Source organism: Mirounga angustirostris, unplaced genomic scaffold (assembly GCF_029215605.1).
Source record: "Mirounga angustirostris isolate CCGP_5_RB_7025 unplaced genomic scaffold, mMirAng1.0.hap1 SCAF_3, whole genome shotgun sequence".
NCBI lineage: Eukaryota > Metazoa > Chordata > Mammalia > Carnivora > Phocidae > Mirounga > Mirounga angustirostris.
The window spans coordinates 119975756-119998866 of NW_026991711.1; the positions used below are offsets into that span (position 1 = coordinate 119975756).

Sequence of the window (23111 nt, forward strand, 5' to 3'; positions counted from 1 at the left end):
TAACTAAACTGGTTATCTAATTTATAAGGCAAAGTGGGCTAGAAAAAGAATATAGTATCCCCAGGGACTGCAGATATAAGGGAAATTTGCATTTACATGCAGGTTTTTCTTCCTGGACCTCAATGGATGCATATACACACATATACACACACAAATTGGTTAGGTCCTCAGAAAGCATCTCCTCCTAATACAGGATTATTTTAGGATACAGCAACCACTTTAGTAAAGGCAGAAAACACCATCTAGATCCTCTCCTTCTTCTTCATAGAAGAAAAACCTTAAACTGCTGGAGGAAGGATAATAAAGCATGACTTTTAGGGTCCCCCACTGAAGCTGGAGGAAGGTAGCGGAAAAATACCGTCTTTCTCTAGAGAAAAGGCAAGAAAACCTCCTAGTCCTAGAACAACAGCTGGAGGAAGAGGCTGGAGTGCTGAGAAGGCCGCATCTCTAGACACAGGGACACAGAGTTAGTTAAGACTGAAGGTTAATCAGAGCTACAGAACACTCACCATACTTAACCTGCACCAATCAGGCTAACACCCTTCAAATAACAATGACAGTCGAATACTGCTGGGTTAGTGAAAGAGTGGGCAGAGAGACTTTCTTTGAGGCACAGAACAAAGGGAAGACCTAAAGTTGAGGGTGGAGAGGCTTGAGGGAAAACTCTATCCAACTAGTCCCTATCCTAAACAGAGGATAATTCCAGAGGAATTTGAAGCCTGTGGTATAGACAGCAACCTTGGTATTAGCAAATCCCAAACCTAGTTCAACTGCTGGATAGATTGATTCAAACCCAGCACTAGTGAAAGGATAGTCACTCTAGGGGCGCCTGGGTGGCTCAGTCGTTAAGCGTCTGCCTTCGGCTCAGGTCATGACCCCAGGGTCCTGGGATCGAGCCCCCTATCGGGCTCCCTGCTCAGCGGAGAGTCTGCTTTTCCCTCTCCCACTCCCCCTGCTTGTGTTTCTTCTCTTACTATGTCTCTCTCTGTCAAATAAATTAAAAAATAAATAAATAAAATAAAATAAAATAAATTAAAAAAAAGGATAATCACTCTCATTTAAATACATAAAAACTATTTATTCAGTCTCTAATATCCTACATAAGATGCTTAGCTTCAAACAAAATCTATGAGCTACAGAAAATGGCACAATAAAGTGGACATACTGCCAGATTTAAAAAAAAAAAATCAACAGAACCAAAGATATAACCCGGATAATTGAACTACCAGACAGAAAATTTAAAATAACTATTGTTATTTTAAAAAGTCTAATGTAAAAAGTGAAAAATATGCATATTACATAGGTAATTTTAGCAGAGCTAGAGACCATAAGAATCAAACAGAAATGTTAGCAATGAAAAACACGGTAAGGAAAATGAAGAAAGCCTTTGATGGGCTCATCAGTATGCTTGTTACAGCTAAGGAAAGAATTTTTATACTTGAATGTAGGTCCACAGAAATAAAATTACTCAGACTGAAAAACAAAGAGAAAAAGTCTAAAAATGTGGAAAAATCAGAACACATCAAGAGTTATGGTACAAGGACGCCTGAGTGGCTCAGTTGGTTAGGTGTCTGCCTTCGGCTCAGCTCATGATCCAGGGACCAGGGATCGAGTCCCACATTGGGCTCCCTGCTCTGCTGGGAGCCTGCTTCTCCCTCTGCCTGCCGCTTGCCCTGCTTGTTCACGTTCTCTCTCTGACAAATAAATAAATAAAATCTTAAAAAAAAAAAGATCAATACAATATCAAATAGTGTATTTGTAATCACAGAAGAAGCAGTTTTACATATGTGTAATTATAATTCCAGATGAAGACAAAAGAACAGACTAAAGAAATATTTGAGGAAATAATGGTAAAGAATTTTCAAAAATTAATCAAAAAACATTGAAAATTTAATGAGAAAAAATCAGTGAGGAAAAGATCAAAGTACAGATTGAAGACGTTCAGAGAACCAATTAATACACACAAACACACATACAAGGCAAATCATATTCAAACTAATAAAAACCAAAGACAAAAAGAAAATCTTGAAAGCATCCAGAGGAAAAGACATTACATATAGCAGACTTCTCATCAGAAACTATGCAAGCCAGAAGACATAGGATGACATCTTTAAAATGCCTAAAGAAAACAATTGTCAACTGAAATTTGATACCCACTGAAATTTACTGTAATAAACGAGAAAGAAAGGTTTTCTTTGACAAACGAAAATGAAGAGAATTCATTGTCATCAGACTGCCCCATAAAAAGTGTTTAAAGGAGTTCTATTATGATATGGAATATGATACCAGATAAAACTTGGATATAGAGAAAGAAATAAAGGGCACTGAAAATGAAATGAGTGAAGGTAGAAATTAAATTCACTTTTCTCTTATTTTTAATGACTGAAGGATAACTGATCATCTAGAGAAAATTAGTAGACTTCAAATATGGCATATTAACAGGATTAAAAAGGGACATTAAATAATGGTAAAGAAGTCAGTTTTCCAAGAAGAGGTAATGATCCAAAATATGCATGTCCTTAATAACATGATTCAAAATATAAGACAAAATGAACAGAATTGAAAGGATAAATAGATAAACCCACAATTATAATTGAAGACTGCAATATTCCTCTTTCAATAATTAATAAAACAACTGGAAGGATAATAAGGTTATAAGGACCTGAGCATCTTAACCAATTTTGACGAAATTGACATTTATATAACAGTCCAAACAACAATAGTAGAATAGAATGCACATTTTTTTGAAGTGCACATGGAACATTCACCATGATAGACCATATTCTAGGACATAAAATAAACCTTAATAAATTCAAAAGAATAAAAATCATAGAAAGCATGTTCTCTGAACATAAATAGTTGAAACAGAAAAATATATCTGAAAAATTCTCAAATATTTGGCAATTAAGAACACTAATAATCCAAAGAAGAAGTTTCAAAAGGAATTTAAAATATTTTTAATATTGAAAATATGAAATGATAACATTTGTGGAATAGAACTAATACAACTCTTAGTGGAAAAGTCATAGCACTAGAGGTTTATATTAGAAAAGAAGGAAAGACATAAATCAGTAATCGAATTTTCTACCTTAAGGTACTCTAAACAGAAGAGCATATTAAATCTATGAGAAGCAGAAGGAAGAAAATAATAAAGATAAGAGCACCAATAATGAAATTTAGAACAATAATAGAGAATAATAATAAATAATAGAGAAATTAATTAAGCTAAAAGCTGGTGTTTGGGGAAAAAAAAAAAAAAGCAGCATTGAATTTGACAAACCTCTACCCAGACTAACCAAGAAGGAATCAAAAAAGAGATAGATGGAAGAAACTGTCAAAATTGGAAATGAAAGGGCGTATCACTAGATACCTCACAATGTTAAAAAAGATTTTAAAGGTTATTATATACTATTGTATACCATATATTCAAAAATTTAGATAAGATAAACCAATTCCTTAAAAGACATAAAATACCAGATTTAACTCATGAAAACATAGATTACATGTATAGTAGTATCTGTAGTTAAAAACCATTTAACAAGGAAAAGTTCCAGGCTCAGATGGATTAACTTGTAAATTCTATTAAACATTTAAGGAAGAAATAATACAAATTCTACCCAGTTTTCCAGAAAATGGAAGGAACCTCTTAATTCATTTTATGAAGCAGGATTTATCGAATACCAAAACCAAATGTAAACATCATTGAACAAACAAACGAAAAACAAAACAAAAACAAAAACAAAAGAAAACTACCAACCAATAGGTAGTAATAGATACTGAAGTCTTCAACAAAATTTTAGGGAAAAAAAAGTCCAACAATATATTAAAAGGAAATTATATCATTAACAAGTGGGTTTATCTAGATTATCCCAAGTTTGTTTAACATTTGAAAATCAAGCAATGTAATACACCGTATTAATAGAGTAAAGAACATAATCTATATGTCGTCTCAATAGATGCAGAAAAAGCATCTGATGAAGCTTAACATCCATTCATGATAAATCTTTCAAAATATTATAAATAGATAATTCCTTAGTGTGAAAAAGACATCTATTAAAATAACCAGCATTGTATTTATTAATGAAAGACTAAATGCTTTTCCCCTAAGATTAGTAACAAAGTAGGTGAATATACAATTGATTTTTTTTTTTTACATTGACCTTGTAGCCTGCAACCTTTATAAATTCACTTTGTAATTCTAGGAGTTGTTTTATAGATTGTTCAGTGTTTTCTACATAGAAAACAATGTTATCTGAATAGGTCTTGGGGGCGGGGGAAGATAGAGTCCCTAACTAGACCTACACTAATCATGCCAATTTTTCAAGCAGTGTGAAGGAAATGCAGTGGAGAAAGATAATCTTTTCAATAAATGGTGCTGGAAACTTTTGGACAACTACATGTAAAAAAAACAAAACAAACTTTGATCCATATATGATACCTTATACAAAAATTTGCTCAAGATAATTATAGGCCTAAATGTAAAACATAAAACTGTACAATGCCAAGAAATCATACGAGAAAACCTTTGTGTCTTGGATAAGACTAAGAATTCTTAGATATGATACCAAAGTCATGATCCGTAAGAGAAAATATTAATATATTTAACTTTATCAAAATAAATTTTTGCTCTGTGGAAGACTCTGTTAAGACAATGGAAAGACAAGCCACAAATTGGGAGAATATATTTCCAAATCATTTAGTTAACAAAGGATTTGTGTCCAGGATATGTGAAGAATTCCTACAAATTAATAATAAGAAAACCTATGCAATTAAAACAAATGAGTAAAAGATGAACAAGCTCTTCACTAAAGAATACATATGGATGATAAATAATCACATGAAAAGATGCTCAACCTCATTAATCATAAAGGAAATGCAAATTAAAAATACAAGAAATATCACTACACACCTTTTATTATAGTTCAAAAAAAGGAAAAAAACTGACAATAATGGATGCTAAAGAGGATATGGAACAATTGGTCAATATGGAACAATTCTCACAGTGCTTGTGAGAATGTAAAATGGTCTGGTCACTTTGGAAAACAGTTTGTCAGTTTCTTTTCAAGTTCAACATACAATTGCTATATAACCCAGCAGTTGCATTAATAGGTATATACATGGGGAAATAAAAATTTATGTTTATACAAAATCTTGTACATAATTGTTTTTAGCAGCTTTATTCGTAACCACCAAAAAATGGAAATGATCAAGATGCCCTTCCACCAGTGAATGGATAAACAGACTGTAATGGAACCGTACAGTGGACACTCAGCTCTGAAAGGGAATAAATATTGATATACACAAAAACATAGATGAATTACAAATATATTTTGCTAAGTGAAAGAAGGCAAACAAAAAAGACTACATGCTGTGATTCCATTTATGTGATATTTTAGAAATGGCCAAAAAATAAATTTTCAGAATAAAATTAGTGTCAGTAGGTGAAGTTTCCCTTGGTTTGCTTACTGTTCATCATTTCTCTATTCCCACTATTCAGTGGTGTGTGTGTGTGTGTGTGTGTGTGTGTGTGTGTGGTAATTTTAGTAGTAAGTATTTTACACTAAAACATTATTTGCCATAGAAATGAATGCCAACAGCCTGTAGATTAATTCTTTTCACTTGATATGATGGTCAGTTGGAAGTCAAATGGACACTAGGATTTAGTATAATCTAGAACTTTAGCCCTATAACTAGGTCATATTTTGTCTACACTGGTTAATGTCACTGCAAATTGTTTCTCCATCACTGAATTACAAATAGGAGTAGTAAGAACATTTTTAAAAAAAATATTTATTTATTTATTTTGGAGAGAGAGAGAGAGAGCAGGAGTGGGGAAGGGCAGAGGGAGAGAGAGAAAGAGAATCTCAGGTGACTCCCTTCTGAGCAGGAGCCCAGAGATGGGGCCCTATCTCACTCCTGCCATCATGACCTGAGTAGAAACCAAGAGTCCAACACTTAACTGACTGAGCCACCCAGGCACCCTAGGAGTAGTAAGAAAATTAACAGATGTCTGGCATGCTATTATTAAACAGTAATTTCCTTAAAGTAGAAAACTCTCAAATTGGAGTGGTTTAAACTATTAATTGATGTTTAAGTTTAAACAGTATGTTAGATCCATGAAGGCAGACATGCTTTGATCACTGTGTTATTTATTAATGCCTAGAGCAATGACTGGAACATAATACATATCTGATAATATTTGTTGGATAATTTGTTGAATAAATGAATCTGTAATGAGAACACAGCGTAACTAAATATAACAAAACCATTTTTCTAAGATACATTTTAGCAAAATCTAGAGTATATATACCTTAAACATGTTTGGGGATTTTAACATTACTATATTACAGATATGGGTTGAACACTTATTCACATCTGGGGAGGGAAAAATGAAGAACAAATAATCCCCTTGAGGTGAAGTCTTATTCCGTGCCTAATATCGAAGATACCTAGTAAGTCTTCACTGTTGACAGATTTATAAACCTGACTTTCTATTATTTACTAATTTTTTGATGATTTCTTTGTTCTAGTGTTTTTAACTTATCCATAATAAGAGCTGTTTAGTTATTTCTCCTCAATATACATATAAATTTATCTATTCTGAGAATTATTCATTAAGACAAATGGAATTTTTGTGCCACCTTGGATACCATTTGTCGGCTATTAGTGTGCAATTGAAGAAATCCTGCTATCACAACATGACTTCCTTAGAGGCCTTCTTTAGTCATAAAGTGATAATATTTTATATTATAGCCCTTTTGTTTAAATTTATGTATACCTGAAATAGCAAAATTGATCCCTTGATATACCTGATATATTCTAATTGTCTTGAATGGGAGCCACAGATTCTGAATTGCAGATACCATCACAGTAAATGCGATTTAACTTATGCAAAATTTATACAATGATGACAAACAAAAGCTTCTGAGAGAATCATTGTTTTACCACAAAGCAGTTTATACATCTCAGACTCGGTTCCTAAAGTGTAAATTAGCCTTGGGCATTAGTTCATTTGATGCGCACAGTAATGGCGAGAAAATGTTCTTCGTGGCCCACGGGTGGCCTATGGGTGTGAATGTGTGTCTGTGTGTATACATACACACAACTTTTTCCACACACTTTCTTCTTCTAACGAAAACTTATTTCACTTTCCTTCACACCATCATGTGTTGTTACTTTGACCTCCATGGACAAAGGGAAGCTGCCCTCTATTCCAATGAAGGGCTGAAGAAAATACTGTAAGCTTCTAGGAAAAGTCTGAGGATGGTCTGCAAACTTGGCTGGACATTGGAAACACTTGTGGAGTGTTTTTTAAAAAGTACTGATGACTTGGATCTAGCCTCAGGGCTTCTGATTTAAAATGTATTGTGGGTAGACTGAATATTAGGATTAAAGAAACAAACAAAACCAAAAACACAAACCAAACCCCGACTCCCTGGATGATCTTAATGTGCAGGGAAGTTTGAAAACCACTGCTCTAGAAAATATGGTTTATATACGTGCCTAATAAACAAAGATACTTGTGTATTTTTTTTAAATATTTTATTTATTTGACAGAAAGAGAGAGAGAGAGCACGTGCACAGAGGGAGAAGCAGGCAGAGGGAGAGGCTCCCCGCTGAGCAAGGAGCCCGATGCGGGGCGCGATCCCAGGACCCTGAGATCATGACCTAAACCGAAGGCAGACGCTTAACCGACTGAGCCACCCAGGCACCCTGATACTTGTGTATTTAGAAACAGAAGCAACCATTTTATTATTTAAAAAATGTATAAAAGTTATTTTTTTGAGAAATTTAAGGTGATTTGATGTATCACATCAATCTTCAAGAAGGGCTATGAATAGGGGCGCCTGGGTGGCTAAGTGGGTTAAGCATCTGCCTTCGGCTCAGGTCATGATCTCAGTGTCCTGGGATAGAGCCCCACACCGGGCTCCCTGCTCTGCGGGAAGCTTGCTTCTCCCTCTCCCTCTGCCACTACCCCTTGCTTGTGCTCTCTCTCTCTCTTTCTGTCAAATAAATAAATAAATAAATAAATAAATAAATAAATAAATAAATAAAATCTTACAAAAATAAAAAAAGAAGGGGTATGAATTAAGGTGTAACTTGTTCTTTTTGTGGAGTGTATAGAATGGAAAATGACCCACCTTAAAAGTCAGGAAACATGTCTTTCAGTGGTAATTCTGCCACTTCCTAAATATATTGCATTAGCTGGGCTTCTTATGAAATTTAGTTCCTTATGTATAAAGTGCAGATAGCAATATAGTCCTTATGATATTTTGAAAATTAAATGGTATGTGTGAAGGTAATTCTTAGGCACTGTACAGATTTCAGGTGTAATTATTCACTGTTATCCATAGCCTACTTCTGGCCTTTCATTTGCATAAAGTATGTTTTTTGAGATCATTTTACTGAATAACATATTTACTGTTAACCCATTCATGTTTTTTTCATTAGAAAACCATTCATTCAAATGTCGGTTAAGTGTTTTTCAGACACTTGGTAGGTATTGTAGATACCTGGTTCTTGTCTCAGTTGAATCAGCATTTAATGCACAAGAAAGATACATGTGCGCACACACACACACATTTGTATTTTGGATGGTGGGGGAAAATCCAGAATATGCACAACTAAAATATGAACGTGACAGATCAAGGAGGTCATTTTGGAGTCCTTTAAAGCCTAAGCCAAAAAATTTCAACTTTAAGGTATTTTTCTAATGTCTCTTGAGCATTGGCATTGTGGTGCATGGAATGAGATATACTGTAATTAAGAAATATTTTTATTGGGAGGTTATAAACTAAAGGATAAATGGTTAAGCTCTGAAATCATACTGTCTTGGCTCAAATCTTTGCTCCCCCACAAGTTAGCTGCACGATCTTGGGCAGATTGTCAACTTCTGTGTTTTACTATCATCTGTGAAGTAAGCTAATAATAATAATATCTGCTTCTTGGAGCTGTTATGAGAATTAATGCAGTAATACCTTTAAATTTCTTTGAATGATGCCTGACGTAGAGGGAATGGTCATTATTCACAATTTATTATAAAATTACTTTGATGATATCACTTACTCAGGAAGTATATTCTTTCTGACTTTTTATGCATCAAAATGGTTAATTGGAAATCCTTTACTCTTATGGTAGGTCCTAGGCATTACTCAACTGGGGGAGAAAATGATTTCATCAGTAAGATATAGGAGAAAGTTGACAAACGTAAAATACTTTTATTTTAAATCAACGTATCAATATTTTCTTTTTCTGCTTTCAGTCTCAAACCTAAAAGTAGTTATTCATAAGACATTTGCATCCTCTGTATAAGACCATATGGCAATTTTAAAGAGAATATCTGTGTACATAGCAAGTGCTGCTGTGAAATTTCATCAGTAGAAAAAATAGCAAACATAAAAGAAGTTTGGGACTGCAGCTAAGGCATGGGATTGTATTCATTTGGTCTGACTGTTTATTATGAGTAGGACACAATTAAAAGCTAAACTACACATTTCAGATGGGCTGGTATTATAAATTCAGTGGTTATCTTGTTCTTTGATAAAAATCTTTATTTTATAGATTTCAGGGCCTTTGAAGGGTTTTACAAAATGTGGCTTCTTCCATGACTGCATGTATTTTGTTGTAGAAATTACTCACAATAGTTTAAATGGGAAACCTTCTGGACATTTTTTAGACTATGGTATTTTGCTTGTTTTTTGCAGTAAGTACATTACTACTTTTTAGTGTTCAGCTCTTGTTCTGAATAATATGTTTATATATATGTATATTTGTAAATATACAAATAATATATTTATATTTGCATATTTATAAATATATAAAAATATATAAATTATGTATATTATATATAAATGTTAAAGAGAGTCTTTTGATAGAAAATGTAGAGTTTTCATTGCCCTCTAATTGTATTTTTAATCTTAGAAAATGTGCTGTGTTTTCTTTCTGGGCAAATACTATGACAGAATTGATCAAAACCAGTGTAAACACAGTATTAAATTTACACATGAGAGAAGAGGTACACCATGAATTAATTTATATAAATCATTAAGATGACCATAAAACATGTTGACAAATGAGAATTTCAGAATTCCTTCAGCCTGGCTTATCTTACTGAGAGTATATTTTTTTAAACAGACATAAGAATTTATACAGATACTATAGAATTTTTCTCTTATGATATAAAACATGATTTGTATTTAGTTACTGTTGATGTAGGAAACTGCTAATGTCTTTCAAAATCATCATGATATTGGAGATGAGGTTTATAATGCATATCTAATTCAAATATAGATTTTACTGCTTTTTTCTTTTTGTTTCTGTATAATCTTTAAAACCAACCAAAAGGTTGGCTAAGGTATGATCTTTCCTCATCCCAAGGCTGTGTCTAAGACTTTATATTATAAAGTCACCATAATTTGAGTCCAGCCAAAAAGCAACTGCTAATTTTTCCCCTGATTTCTATGAAACAAAGAGAAAAAGAGAAAAATTTGGATTAGATAAAACCATTTTGCCAATTTAACAAGAAACACCTAATTCATTCAGTTAAATAGCATATTGATGAATTTTTCCCATAGACTGTAAGCTTCTATAAGACTCTAGGAGGGGGAGGGAGGTGGGGGGATGGGTTAGCCTGGTGATGGGTATTAAGGAGGGCACGTTCTGCATGGAGCACTGGGTGTTATATGCAAACAATGAATCATGGAACACTACATCAAAAACTAATGATGTAATGTATAGTGATTAACATAACATAATAATAATAATAAAAAGACTCTAGGGAAAAGGCCTGTGTATTTTCTTCTGTTCTGTACCTTGAACAGTCCTTAAAATATTTGGATGCTGCCTCCTCTGTGTTTCCATCAAATTTCATGCCTTATCGTGTGCTTTATAGTGAGTTTTTCTCATGTTTGTCTTTCTGACTAGTTTGTAAACCTCCTGACAATAAACAGTGTGATTAATAACATTTGTTTCTTCCCATGGCGTTGTATAAACTAGGTGTTTGGTAAATTTATTTTGTATTTTCATCCCTAATAATTAAAACTGGGATGTTTTATAATTGATCTATAAAAATCATAATACATGATATTCTTTCTATATGATAACTGTGTCTTTACCTACTCTAAATATATCCACTCTGTGACTTGATGCAGCAAACTTATTGGCTGTATATCATAGCTCTTTGAAGGAGGAACAAGATCAAGATTTTGATGGGTAGAAAGAGCATTGGAGGAACTCAAGTAGAACTTGGGTTCTTTGAATGTCCATTATCATTTCACTTCTCTAGATCTGTTACCTTGCACATAAATTGGAAATGATGACATTTGCCTCATTAATCACAGTTTTGTTTTTTTCCCAGCCACCTTAGAAATATGTACTGAGTATCTATTATGTGCTGCTCATGATTCTAAGTACTGAGACTTTAATCCCTGCTTTCAAAGAAAGATCTTATGATCAATGGGGTAGACAAACTAGCAGATTCTCATGATATTATCATTTGAGTCTTATTTCTTGGTCCCAGCTTAAATGTCACCTCCTCAGAAAGACGATCCTTAACCACCCAGTCTAAAGCAGTCTCCCAGGCAATATCATAATCATTTTTAAAGTGCACAACACTCGTAAATCTTCTTTATTATCTATCTATATCTATTTGTTTGTCTATCAATCTGTCATCTATCGATAGAGATCACTTTATCATCTATCTGTTTTCTGTTCTCCTCAAATGTAATGTTAGACCTATGACAGCAGATGACATTTTATTTACTTCCTTTTGTTCCAATTTTATTGAAAAATAATTGACATATATCATGTTTTGATTTACATATTTTGTTAAATGAATACCACAATAGATTCAGCTAACATCCATATTCTCATGTAGATACAATAAAAAGAAAAGAAAGAAGTTCTCCTTGTGATGAGAACTCTTTGGATTTACTCTCTTAATAACTTTCCTATCTATTGTATAGTAGCATTAGCTATAGTTACAGAGTTGTACATTTTACCCCTTGTATTTATTTATTTATCTTATAAAGGCAAGATTGTGCCTTTTGACCACTTTCCTCCATTTCCCTGTCTGGCTACCCTCCTCTGCCTCTGCATCTGACAACTAGTCTGACCTCTTTTCCTATGTGGTTTTGTTTTGTTCATTTTGTCTTTTAGATTTCACATGTAAGTAAGAACGTATAATATTTGTCTTTCTCTGTTTGACTTATTTCACTTAGCATAAGGCCTTCTGGTTTTATCCATGTTGTTGCAAATGGCAGCCACACTTGTTTTCTTTTTAACTGAATATAAATTTTGTTTGATAATGACTTTGTTTTTTGTGCTTTAGGTGCTATATTCATTTAGGTGCTAAAAATCATTACCAAGACCCATGCCAAGGAGCTCTATTCCTATGTTTTCTTCGAGGAATTTTATGGTTGCAGGTTTTACAGTTCAGTCTTTAATCCATTTGAAGTTAATTTTTATGAATGGTGTACAGTATGGACCCAGTTTTATTTTTTTATATGTGAATATCCAGTTATCCTAGCACCATTTATTGAAGAGACTGTCTTTTCTCCATTGAGTATCCTTGACACTCTTGTTATATATTAGTTGCTTGGGCTCTTGATTCTGTTATATTGGCCTATTTGTTTTTATCCCAGTACCATACCATTTTGATGATGATAGCTTTATAGTGTAGCTTGAAATCAGGAAGTATAATACCTCTTACTTTGTTATTTCTTTCTCAGAATTCTTTTGGCTATTTGAGGCCTTTTGTGGTTCCACATACATTTTAGGAGTGGGTTTTTTTCTACTTTTATAAAAACTGCTATTGGACTCTTGATAGGGATTGCACTGAATTTGTAGATGGCCTGGTTCCCTATACAAGTGAGGCTGTAGGATGGTCACTACAGTCGCCTGTATTCTGTGGTCAGTCTCACTAGATGCTTGGGACTACTTGGGTACTATATTCAGCTATGGATTAGCATCCCTGCACTTGCAGGTCAGCAGGCCAAAGCCCAGGGCCTGTATAGCTTATTGTTTTGGAGCGTGAATCAGGCTGAGTGTACACTGAATTCCTTGGTCAGGTGAGGCCACCAGTTTGCTCTGCAGATGAGGGAAGCCACAGGATATGCTCTCTGTTCAGGTTTCTCAGTACATAGGGCTGATGAATGGGCTTCACAGCTTCCTGTGTGCTCTGGTTAAGGTCCCTGGTTAGAACTGAGGGTTGGGGGCGCCTGGGTGGCTCAGTCGTTAAGTGTCTGCCTTCGGCTCGGGTCATGGTCCCGGGGTCCTGGGATCGAGCCCCCTATCGGGCTCCCTGCTCAGTGGAGAGCCTGCTTCTCCCTCTCCCACTCCCCCTGCTTGTGTTCCCTCTCTCGCTGTCTCTCTCTCTGTCAAATAAATAAAATCTTAAAAAAAAAAAAAAAGAGAACTGAGGGTTGCAGAAGAGAGGTGGGTGAGGGGATGGGGTAACTGGGTGATGGGCATTAAGGAGGGCACCTGTTGTGATGAGCACTGTGTGTTATATGCAACTAATGAATCACAGAACACTACATCAAAAACCAGTGATATACTATATGTTGGCTAATTGAACTTTAATTAAAAAAAAGAAAAAAAAAGAATGAATGAAGGCTGTATTCAACAATAAGTGGAGCTACAAATTATATTCTCTGCCTGGGTGCAGTGGGGGGAAGCAACTCTACAGCCAATGAAGCTTTTTGTCTTAACTCAAACTGACTTGCACCCTAAGTTCACTGGCCTAACGGGACCACTGGCTTTGCTCTGCAAACTCTTGGCTCTGCCTGTCCTTCTCTCTGCTAAGGTGCCAGTGGGCAACACAGCTTTCAGGTGTTTTCACCCGCCCTTCTAGTCAGATGGGGCTGGGAGCGACAGCAGATTGGGCTATGTCCCAGCCCCCTTGCTTCTGTGGGAAGCGGAGGGGCCACTCCATGCTACTCTCAATTTCCCAAACAGGCTGTCTGTTTGGGAGGGCCTGGGAGCTACTCTCACTCTTAGCATGAATTAATCCCCCTGATTGTGCAGTCATGACAAGCCTTCATGCTGGACACTGGATTTGCTGTGCAGGTGATCAGCTCTGCCTGTCCACCTCTCAGCTTGAGAACCACTGGGTTGTATACCTTCCAGAAGTTGTTGCCAGCCTTTTGGTTCACATGAGGTGAGAAGATACTCTCCCCTTTCCAAGGGGCTGTGATTTAGCACCTAGACTGGGCATGGGCAAACTGGGCTTTAAGTCAGGCAAAACTCATCCTCTGAGGATCCTCCAGATCTGCATCCCTCCAAATCCCCAGATCTGAGATGCTCAGAATACATCTCAGCTTGGTAATGCAGGTGAGCAAATCTGCTAGTTGGGCATTGCAGGTATGAACTTGATTTGCCAAGATCCATGTGCTGTTTGTTGAAAGTCCTTCCCTCGTTCTCCATCACAGTCAGATTCCCAGTGGCCAAATCCCACAGATCCCCTGCAAGATCCTCATGGTGCAAGATCAATGTGGGACCTCCCACAAATTGGCCCACGTTCTGGACGAGGTTGGTTGTCCCTTCTGGGTTATCTTTTTCCATTGTAGGAACCAGAGGCTCACCTCTACCTGTGATGCTCTGCTGGCCTGGGGGAGGGGCAATGTGGTTGGTGTGTAGCCCCTTCTCTTATCCTTCTAGTGCAGTCTGTCATGGTCTCTCAGGTGCACAGGGATGCTTCAGTTTCAGCCCCACATTCTAGGATTCCCTCAATGGTGTCTTGTTCTTGAATAGATGTTAGTTGTTCTTCTTGTGAGGGGGCACACAATCAGGATTGACCTCTGCCACTATCTTGGTGATGTCACTCACTTTACTCACTTCTTTACCTCAGCTCTTAGAATTATGCCTCATATGTATAAGGCTTTCATTGAGTATTTATTAAATAAATGAATGAAAGGATATTTAAAAATACTTGTGCCATGGCAGCACAGATAAGAAGACTTCATTCATTTCGTGGATGTTTATTATGTGTCTACTGTGTTCCAGAGGCATAGTACTTGCTCCTGCGAATGCTTAAGCTTAGTTAGGTGGAGAAACCGACATCAACTAATTACATAATTATAAACAATTGTAAATACTATGAAGGAACAGTCTAGGGTGGCGTATGTTTATATAACAAAATTTTTAACCTAATATGAAAGTTAATAAACCTTTTGAGGAAGCTGCATTTGAGTTAATATCTGAATGATTTGAGTTAATCATACAAAATCAGGGACACTAAGATGTGCAAAGGCGCCATGATGGTGGTAGCCAGGCTCTTTTAAGAAAATGAAAGGAGGACAGTGTGGATGAACTCTGGGGAGCACTTGGAGGTGGGAGAGATGTGACTGAAATACTGAACCCAGAACTTGTAAAGCTTTGAGTTGTGCTCTATGTTAATAGTTGATATCAAAAAGCAAAATGCATCTAGAGGGAATGGTGTGAGCAAAGGAAAAAGATAAAAAAGAGTCAGTGATACAACACCCTTGTCCTGGGATATAACTGTTCTACCCTGAAATATCGACCTTTCCTAAATCTCTTCTCACACTTTTACTGTGAAGATGTGAAATGTTACACACACACACACACACACACACAGAAGTAAGGTATCTATGAAACACTTGTCAACAGTGACAATACAGGTTGTTAAGAATATAAAAAGCTATCTGTCCAACTGAAGCAAACTGAATTGAAAACCATGTCTAAAGTATAAATAATAGAGACTCAAGAATTATAAATACATTAATAATTAAGTAAAAATATTTATTGAATACCTACTTTGCATAAAGGAAATAGAAAGTCTAGTTCTACTTTCAAAAAATCAGCTGAGAATTAAAATTTGTATATGTGAAAAGTATCAAAGCAAATATATGGCTGGCACATAGTTTAAAAGAGAAGTGATGAGCAAGATCTGGGCTTGGTTAAAGATATAAGGCTCTGTAGGGGATCAGATTTTAATTAAATTTTGAAAACAGAAGTAGATGTATATATATATATATATTTTAAGATTTTATTTATTTATTTGAGAGAGAGAGAATGAGAGAGAGCACATGAGAGGGGGGAGGGTCAGAGGGAGAAGCAGACTCCCTGCCGAGCAGGGAGCCCGATGTGGGACTCCATCCAGGGACTCCAGGATCATGACCTGAGCCGAAGGCAGTCGCCCAACCAACTGAGCCACCCAGGCACCCAGAAGTAGATGTATATTAATAACTAAATGGAGAGAATGGGAAAGATGTTAATAACAAAGGCACAAAGTCCAAGTCACAGAAGTAAGAATTAATAAAATTTGTGAAGTTAACATACAAATTGGTTTTATGGAAAGACTGTTATAAAAACTAAGTCTGTAATTGAAAGCTACCATGAGAGACGATGGACTCTGAAAAACAAACTGAGGGTTCTAGAGGGGAGGAGGGTGGGAGGATGGGTTAGCCTGGTGGTGGGTATTGAGGAGGGTACCTTCTGCATGGAGCACTGGGTGTTATGCACAAACAATGAATCATGGACCACTTCATCTAGAACTAATGATGTAATGTATGGGGATAAAAAAATAAATAAAAAAAAAGAAAGAAAGCTACCTTGACAAAATAATTTTAGTGAAGTAGATATTGGACTATGACTTAAAAAGGGAAAAATAATTCAACATCTAGTTAATATTCTAGAGAAACTGCCTTAAAAACTTTGTGAAGCTTGTTATCATTTATATACAAGTATTTGGATGATCTTCAAGTGCAGTGTATCTCTTAAAAATATTGCCTTAAAAAGTTTTTTTTTTTCTATTTTCAAAGTGTCTTACTTGTTTTATTGAATTGTTTCCTAACATCCTACATTTTCATTTTCAAATAATATTGAGGATAAGTAATAATTTTTAAAAATTTTATTTATTTATTTATTTGATTGAGAGAGAGAGCAAGCAGGGGGAAGAGCAGAGGGAGAGGGACAAGCAGACCCCACGCTGAGCACAGAGCCTGACATGGGTCTTGATCCCATGACTCTGAGATCACAACCTGAGCTGAAATCAAGAGTCAGATGTCTAACCAACTGAGCCACCCAGGTGCCCCAGTAATAATTTTTGATAAAACATATGCAAAGACTATGTCAAGGACTTTGAAAATAGCAAAATACTTTTCTTTTAGTTGAATTGATTACAAACTGGTTATTCACTAGTATAATGGATATTGTTTTGCTGAGTATCAATTTCGCATCTCATATAATGGTAATATATTTTCTTGTGTTCTAGGATTTGTGTGAAATATTTGACATGTAGTAACCCATTGATTTTACTTAAAATACTATTTTTATAGTGTTATTAACATACTTCTACTTATCTTTTGAAAAATTTATTTACTCATTTTAGAGAGAGAGAGAGTGTGAGTGGGGCATAGGGAGAGAGAGGGAATCCTCAAGCAGACTCACCTCTGAGTGCAGAGCCTGACACAACGATCATGACCTGAGCTGAAATCAAGAGTCGGACACTCAACCAACTGAGTCACCCAGCTGCTTCCCTTCTACTTTTTTTTTCATATAAATGATAAGATACTAAGGCTTACCATCTTATTAAGGCTCAGAAATTAAGTAATGCTTTAGGTTTTTAAGTAAAACATCAAAATTGTACTTGCATCTATAAAAATATGGTGTGACTTATCTTTTTTAAATGTCTCTAACTAATATGTTACTATACATGTAGTAGACAGTTAATCCTTGTGTGATGATTCACTTATCATGCATCTACTTAAAATGTGGAATAATTACTCTGATATTTTCTGGGAATGCATAAATAAAAAATGCATGACCCAAACCAAATTGCTCATAGGCTACTTGCAAGAAAAATGTGGGAGGGTTATATGATAACATTATCAGTGTCAAAACAGAGTTTGTACAAAATACTGTAGAATTGTGAGGAAGACATGACCAAGTTGACTTGGTGAAGTCAGGGAGACTTCATCAAATAGGTGCATTTGAACTGCTTTAAAGACTGTATAGGAATTTATCTGAAGGGAAATGGAAGAAAGAACATTTCAGATAGAGGGCTGCCTTATGCAGAAGCTCAGAGATATTTACCATCAGTCATGTGATATGGTAATATTGGTGGCTTGGGGATTTCAGAGGGATAGAGTTTGACCACCAGTCCAGGTGCTAGATCAAGATGGGCCTTAGTTGCCCTGCTATAGAGCTATAGTTTGGTTCACTGAAAAATATAGAGTGACAAGAAAGAGAGTTAGGACCCTATGCAGTGGGCTGGGTGGGAGATGAGGAGTAACAGGGTAAAGGATAGAAAGAAGTTTGACTAGATGTTAGAGGCTTCTATGAGGTCAGTTTAGTAGAGTTTTGGTAAATGATTGGATGTGGAGGTGGGTGAAGATGAAGGGGAGTGAAGGATGATTCTCCGGTCTGTCTTGGCTGAGTATTTCAAGGGAACCCTGGGGCTGGAGCAGATAGTGAATTCAGTCTAGTTATGCTTAATGTGAGGTAACTAGGGGAGATACAGAGTAAGATATCCAGAGGGTAGATGGATAGTCAGGTCTAGCTCTGATATTATCCATTTGGAAGCCATCACTTGGAACAGATTGGATATTAGCTGAGCCTCAGAAAATGAAGTGTCTATGATCAGTACAGGGTAGAAGAGAGGACATTCTGGCCTGACTGGTGACATGTTCTTAGAATAATGAGAAGACAGATATTATTAAATTCAGCGTGTGCCGGAATAACGTATAATAAGGACGGATCATGGACCTGTAGGGTGAAACCAAATGTGGACGAAAGCAATAGAATAATTAAGAGTTGATGTGCTTTTAATATGAAGGGTCTTTTAGAAAAGGGAAATGACATCACATGATGAAAAAGCTGTTTAAGTACAACTCATCAGGTAGAGGTTGAAGGGGGAGACATTATTACAGTCAAACCCATGTGAGTTTTGGTTGCTGTGGTTAGAAGAGATGGGAGGGGGGTGCGTAATAGCCATGATACAGGAGACTAACAAAATGAATGAAATGGAAATTTATGTTCAAATGATTGATAGTTATATTAGTGATTTGCTTACACTTAACAAATGCCCTTTATTGTTACCATGTTGCTTCTTATCTTTCTTCCACTTAGCCGTGTTTTCCAAGAAAATATTCCTCTGTGACCCTTGTTTCAGTCCATTTGGTCTTTTCTTTCTGTTCTGCTTGACTCTCATCTTTTTCTCTTTGTTTTTGCTGACCTGCTGAGTAGGCAGACAGCTCTGAAGGCAAGTTGTGTTGTAGAAGGGAGAAAAACATGTTCTGCAGTTATGATCTTACTTTCTTGGCAGGCAGAGAGAAGCAGGCTTTAAATTCTAGTGAAAACAACTGCCTTCAATTCAACGTAGCATTTCTGATGTTACTGTGACTTTAGAACCAAAGACGAAAAAAAGCAATAACAAACAAAAAAGAAACCTAAGTGAAAGCAAAGGAACTGCAGATTGCATTTATCACTCTCTCTCACTGATAAAGACAATGATCCATACACTTTGACTGTCATTGCATTTTTGCCATCAAAGTCATTGTTTGTTTGTATGTTTGCTTGTCTTTCTGTCTTGTAAATGTGGGGCAAATATTGCAGGGCTATGGATGAGACTGTGATTGCCAATCACTTACCTTAGCTTGTAGACACAAGCAAATTTCAAGTTGGATCTGTCAAGGTATTTGTTTTTAGGTTTAGCAACTGTGGTGCTTCCTTAGACTGACACCATTCTATTTATTCTCATAACTGTTTTATAGATTTTTTTTAAAAAAATATCTGACAAACTATTAAAAGTAATCCTCCATGGAAAAGCTCTTAGCAGGTTAAGCCCGTGTCTTCTTAGAAACTATCCTTGCCATATGTTTGGCAGATTATATACTCTCAAATTTTAATGTTGTAGTCTTAATCCCCAATCCCTCAGAATATACCGTATTTGCAAATACAGTCTTTAAAGGGCTGATTAATTTAAAATGAAGCCACAAAGGTGGAGCCTTAATCCACTATGACTGGTGTCCTTATAAGAAGAGGAAGAGACACCAGGGATGCGTACATAGAGGTAGGGCCATCTGAGGACACAGGGAGAAGGCAGCCATTTGCAAACAAAGGAGAGGGGCCTCAGGAAAAACCAGACCTGTCCACACCTTGATCTTGGAGCATTAGCCTCCAGAACTGTAAGAAATACATTTCTGTTATGTAAGCCACCCAGTCTATTGTATTTTGTTATGGCAGTTGTAACAAACTAATACACCATACTTTCTAGTCAGTTTGTATTTTCCCTGAGTGAATTTTTGGTAGCATATAACTTATCTCTGCTGTAATTGAAAGTATGAGGCGTCCTGATGATTCAGTGAACCTTTCTCTTACTCTAACTTGCTTTTACACTTGTAATATTATACCAAGGCTAAGTGCTTTCTGTTCTCATTTTCTTGTTAGTGTGATATGTTTCACTTAGTTGCATTTTTCATTTTTCTAGACATTTTGAGTACATTTGCTAAAGCTGAAATGAGAATCTCAATAAATTAATAAAGAATGATTTAGTGACATCTGCTGTGTGCTTGAGCTTTTATTGATCTTCAAGAATGAAATTTTGAAGTAGAGAGTAATACATCAGGGAATTTTATAGATCTTATTAAATACAATTTTTAAAAAATCTATATCAAAAAGTAGATTCTCTGATCAACATGAAGACAATATAGTGATGTAGTCAAGAGTCTGATCTGGAGTTAGCAGACTGTTGGTTGAAATCCTGGCTCAGCCTCTTGGACGCTGGGTAACACTGAGCAAGATAATTAATTAAATTAAAGTCTCATTTCTTTATCCATAGAACAGTGATAGCAATACTAGTGCCCAAATCATAGGACTCTGATTAATGCTGAGTAAGTTAGTTAATAAAGCAAGCACCTGGTTCATGGTAAATACTCCTTACATCTGAGCCATTATTATTATTACTACTATTATTATTTTCTGAATCTTATTGTTTACTAATCTGAAAAACCATTTTGTATTAATATTCATATTAGAACCTTATTATGATATTAAATTCAGTTAGGGTTTCTCACCCTTGGCTCTATTGGTATTTTGGGCTGGATAATTCTTTTTTATTTTATTTTATCTTATTTTATTTTAAAGATTTTATTTATTTATTTGACAGAGAGAAAGAGAGAGAGCACTAGCGGGGGCTGGGGGGAGAAGCAGGCTCCCTGCCAAGCAGAGAGCCGGATGTGGGGCTCCATCCTAGGACTCTAGGATCATGACCTGAGCAGAAGGCAGCCGCTTAATTGACTGAGCCACCCAGGCGCCCACTTTTTTTTATTTTAAAGATTTTTAAAATTTATTTTGAGAGAGAGAGAGCACTTGCGCACATGAGCAGCAGGGGAGGGGCAGAGAGAGAAGGAGAGGGGGAAGAAGACTCCCCTGAGTGTGGAGTCTGATGTAGCTCAATCCCAGGATCCTGGGATCATAACCTGAGCCAAAGGCAGATGCTTAAGCGACTGAGCTACCCAGACACCCTGAGGGCTGGATAATTCTTTGTTGTGAGATCTTTCCTGTGCATGCAGTATGTTTAGTAGCATCCATAGGCTTTATCTATTAGATTCTGTTAGCAAACACCACGCCCCCCTAGTTATGACATCTAAAAGTGCCCCCAAGCATTGCCAAATGTCTTCTGGGGGACAAAATTGTCTTCAGTTGACAATCACTGAAAACAACTTGATTGACAAACAAAAAGTTGTTTGGGAAAATATTATATGTATCACCTGCTTCTTACAGGAGCTAACCTGATGCTCGATTTATTTTGTTAGCGTTGGGATTTTGTAATACAGTTTTTCTTTTAAAATATAATTAAAACGGGTCAGCTGAAATGTAACACATAATTCATTATGGCATAAGGCAAAAACATCTTGGTATGTCTTTTTTTTCTAAAATAATAATATGTAACAATGGAAAAATATAATTGGCTTAAAAATTGATCACATACATTTTAATGAAGATCTGTATTTGGATGAAGCAAGTTACACCTACGTCTTATCAGAGCTAACTCAAATATTATCAGCAATGGAAGCAATTACTGCCTGATACTTTTCGTGTACTGTAGAGCACTTTGACTAAAGTAGCACTGGGGGCAGGAGAGAGAAATGTAAGCATTCATCGAAGCGTACTGCCATATTTCATTGTTAAATGTGTAGAAAGATGAAGTGTGGGGGTAGTTTTAAAAAGTACCGTAGAGGCACTGTTTTGCTAGAGAAATAAAATACATGGCAGTCAAATGAATACCATCCTTCTAAATTACAGTGTAAGTGGAAATTACTGTGGCTCAAAAACCCAATAGAAAGTTAAAAAAATGTTCAGTATGTATGTGGGAATCCCAAAGTGTAATGATGTATCAAATCTTGTGTCTGGCATCTCTTTAGGATCAGTCAAAATGATCTGTATCTGTCAATTACCATTCATCAGTCCTTTGCTGCTTAAAAGTTGGGGTGTATCATTATTGATATACTGGTCTGTGAAATAGGTGTGCATATATATACTTAAAGGCGTATATATATATATAAAAGTAAATACATATATATACTTAAAGGATAAAAGATTATATATGTATATATATCATACTACAGTGTAGAAGTCCAGAGCTGTACCAGGTGGATCCAGAATTCCAGGTTTACCAGATATAATGGGAAATGATTATCCTTCTTATAAAAAAAATTGCAATTATAGTAACTTTAAGAGCCTAATGGAGTTTTTCATATGTTTAATAGTTACTATAACAGGTTTTCATGTGAAGAAGTTACATAATCATTTATTGGCAAGGTAACAAGTGGGAAAAAATGGCTTATCTCTTTACTGCTTAGTCTGTAAGAAAAAGTTCTTTTGTTGCCACTTTGAAGATGGTATCCCACAGTTTTTGTCATAGGATTTTTTAAACGTCTTTTGTTTTCATTTTGTTGGATACCATTTCTCTTTGAACAATATGTGCACATCTTTCCAAAATAAAAATATAGCTCTATGTAAATATATATTTTCCTTCCTCAGTTAAGTGTTTATTATTGACTTGGGTAATTTTCTGTCAACATGTTATTTAAATATACTACCCAAAAATTGGATGCAAAATTTTTAGCAACCCCACTTTCTTTTTCCTT

The 23111-nt window shown here is 35.7% G+C and overlaps 1 protein-coding gene across 2 annotated transcripts in view; it reads left to right on the top strand.

Moving 5' to 3' along the window:
* The window catches only part of GALNT13 (polypeptide N-acetylgalactosaminyltransferase 13), a 544730-nt gene that overhangs the window by 144566 nt on the left and 377053 nt on the right, over positions 1-23111 (top strand). Inside the window, exon 3 of one of the 2 annotated variants that reach the window (XM_045867450.1) lies at positions 14458-14478. The exons of the other annotated variant lie outside the window; for it this stretch is intronic. Coding sequence (XP_045723406.1) covers positions 14458-14478 — 21 coding nt within the window. The remainder of the gene's footprint in view (positions 1-14457; positions 14479-23111) is intronic. 2 annotated transcript variants of the gene reach the window in all.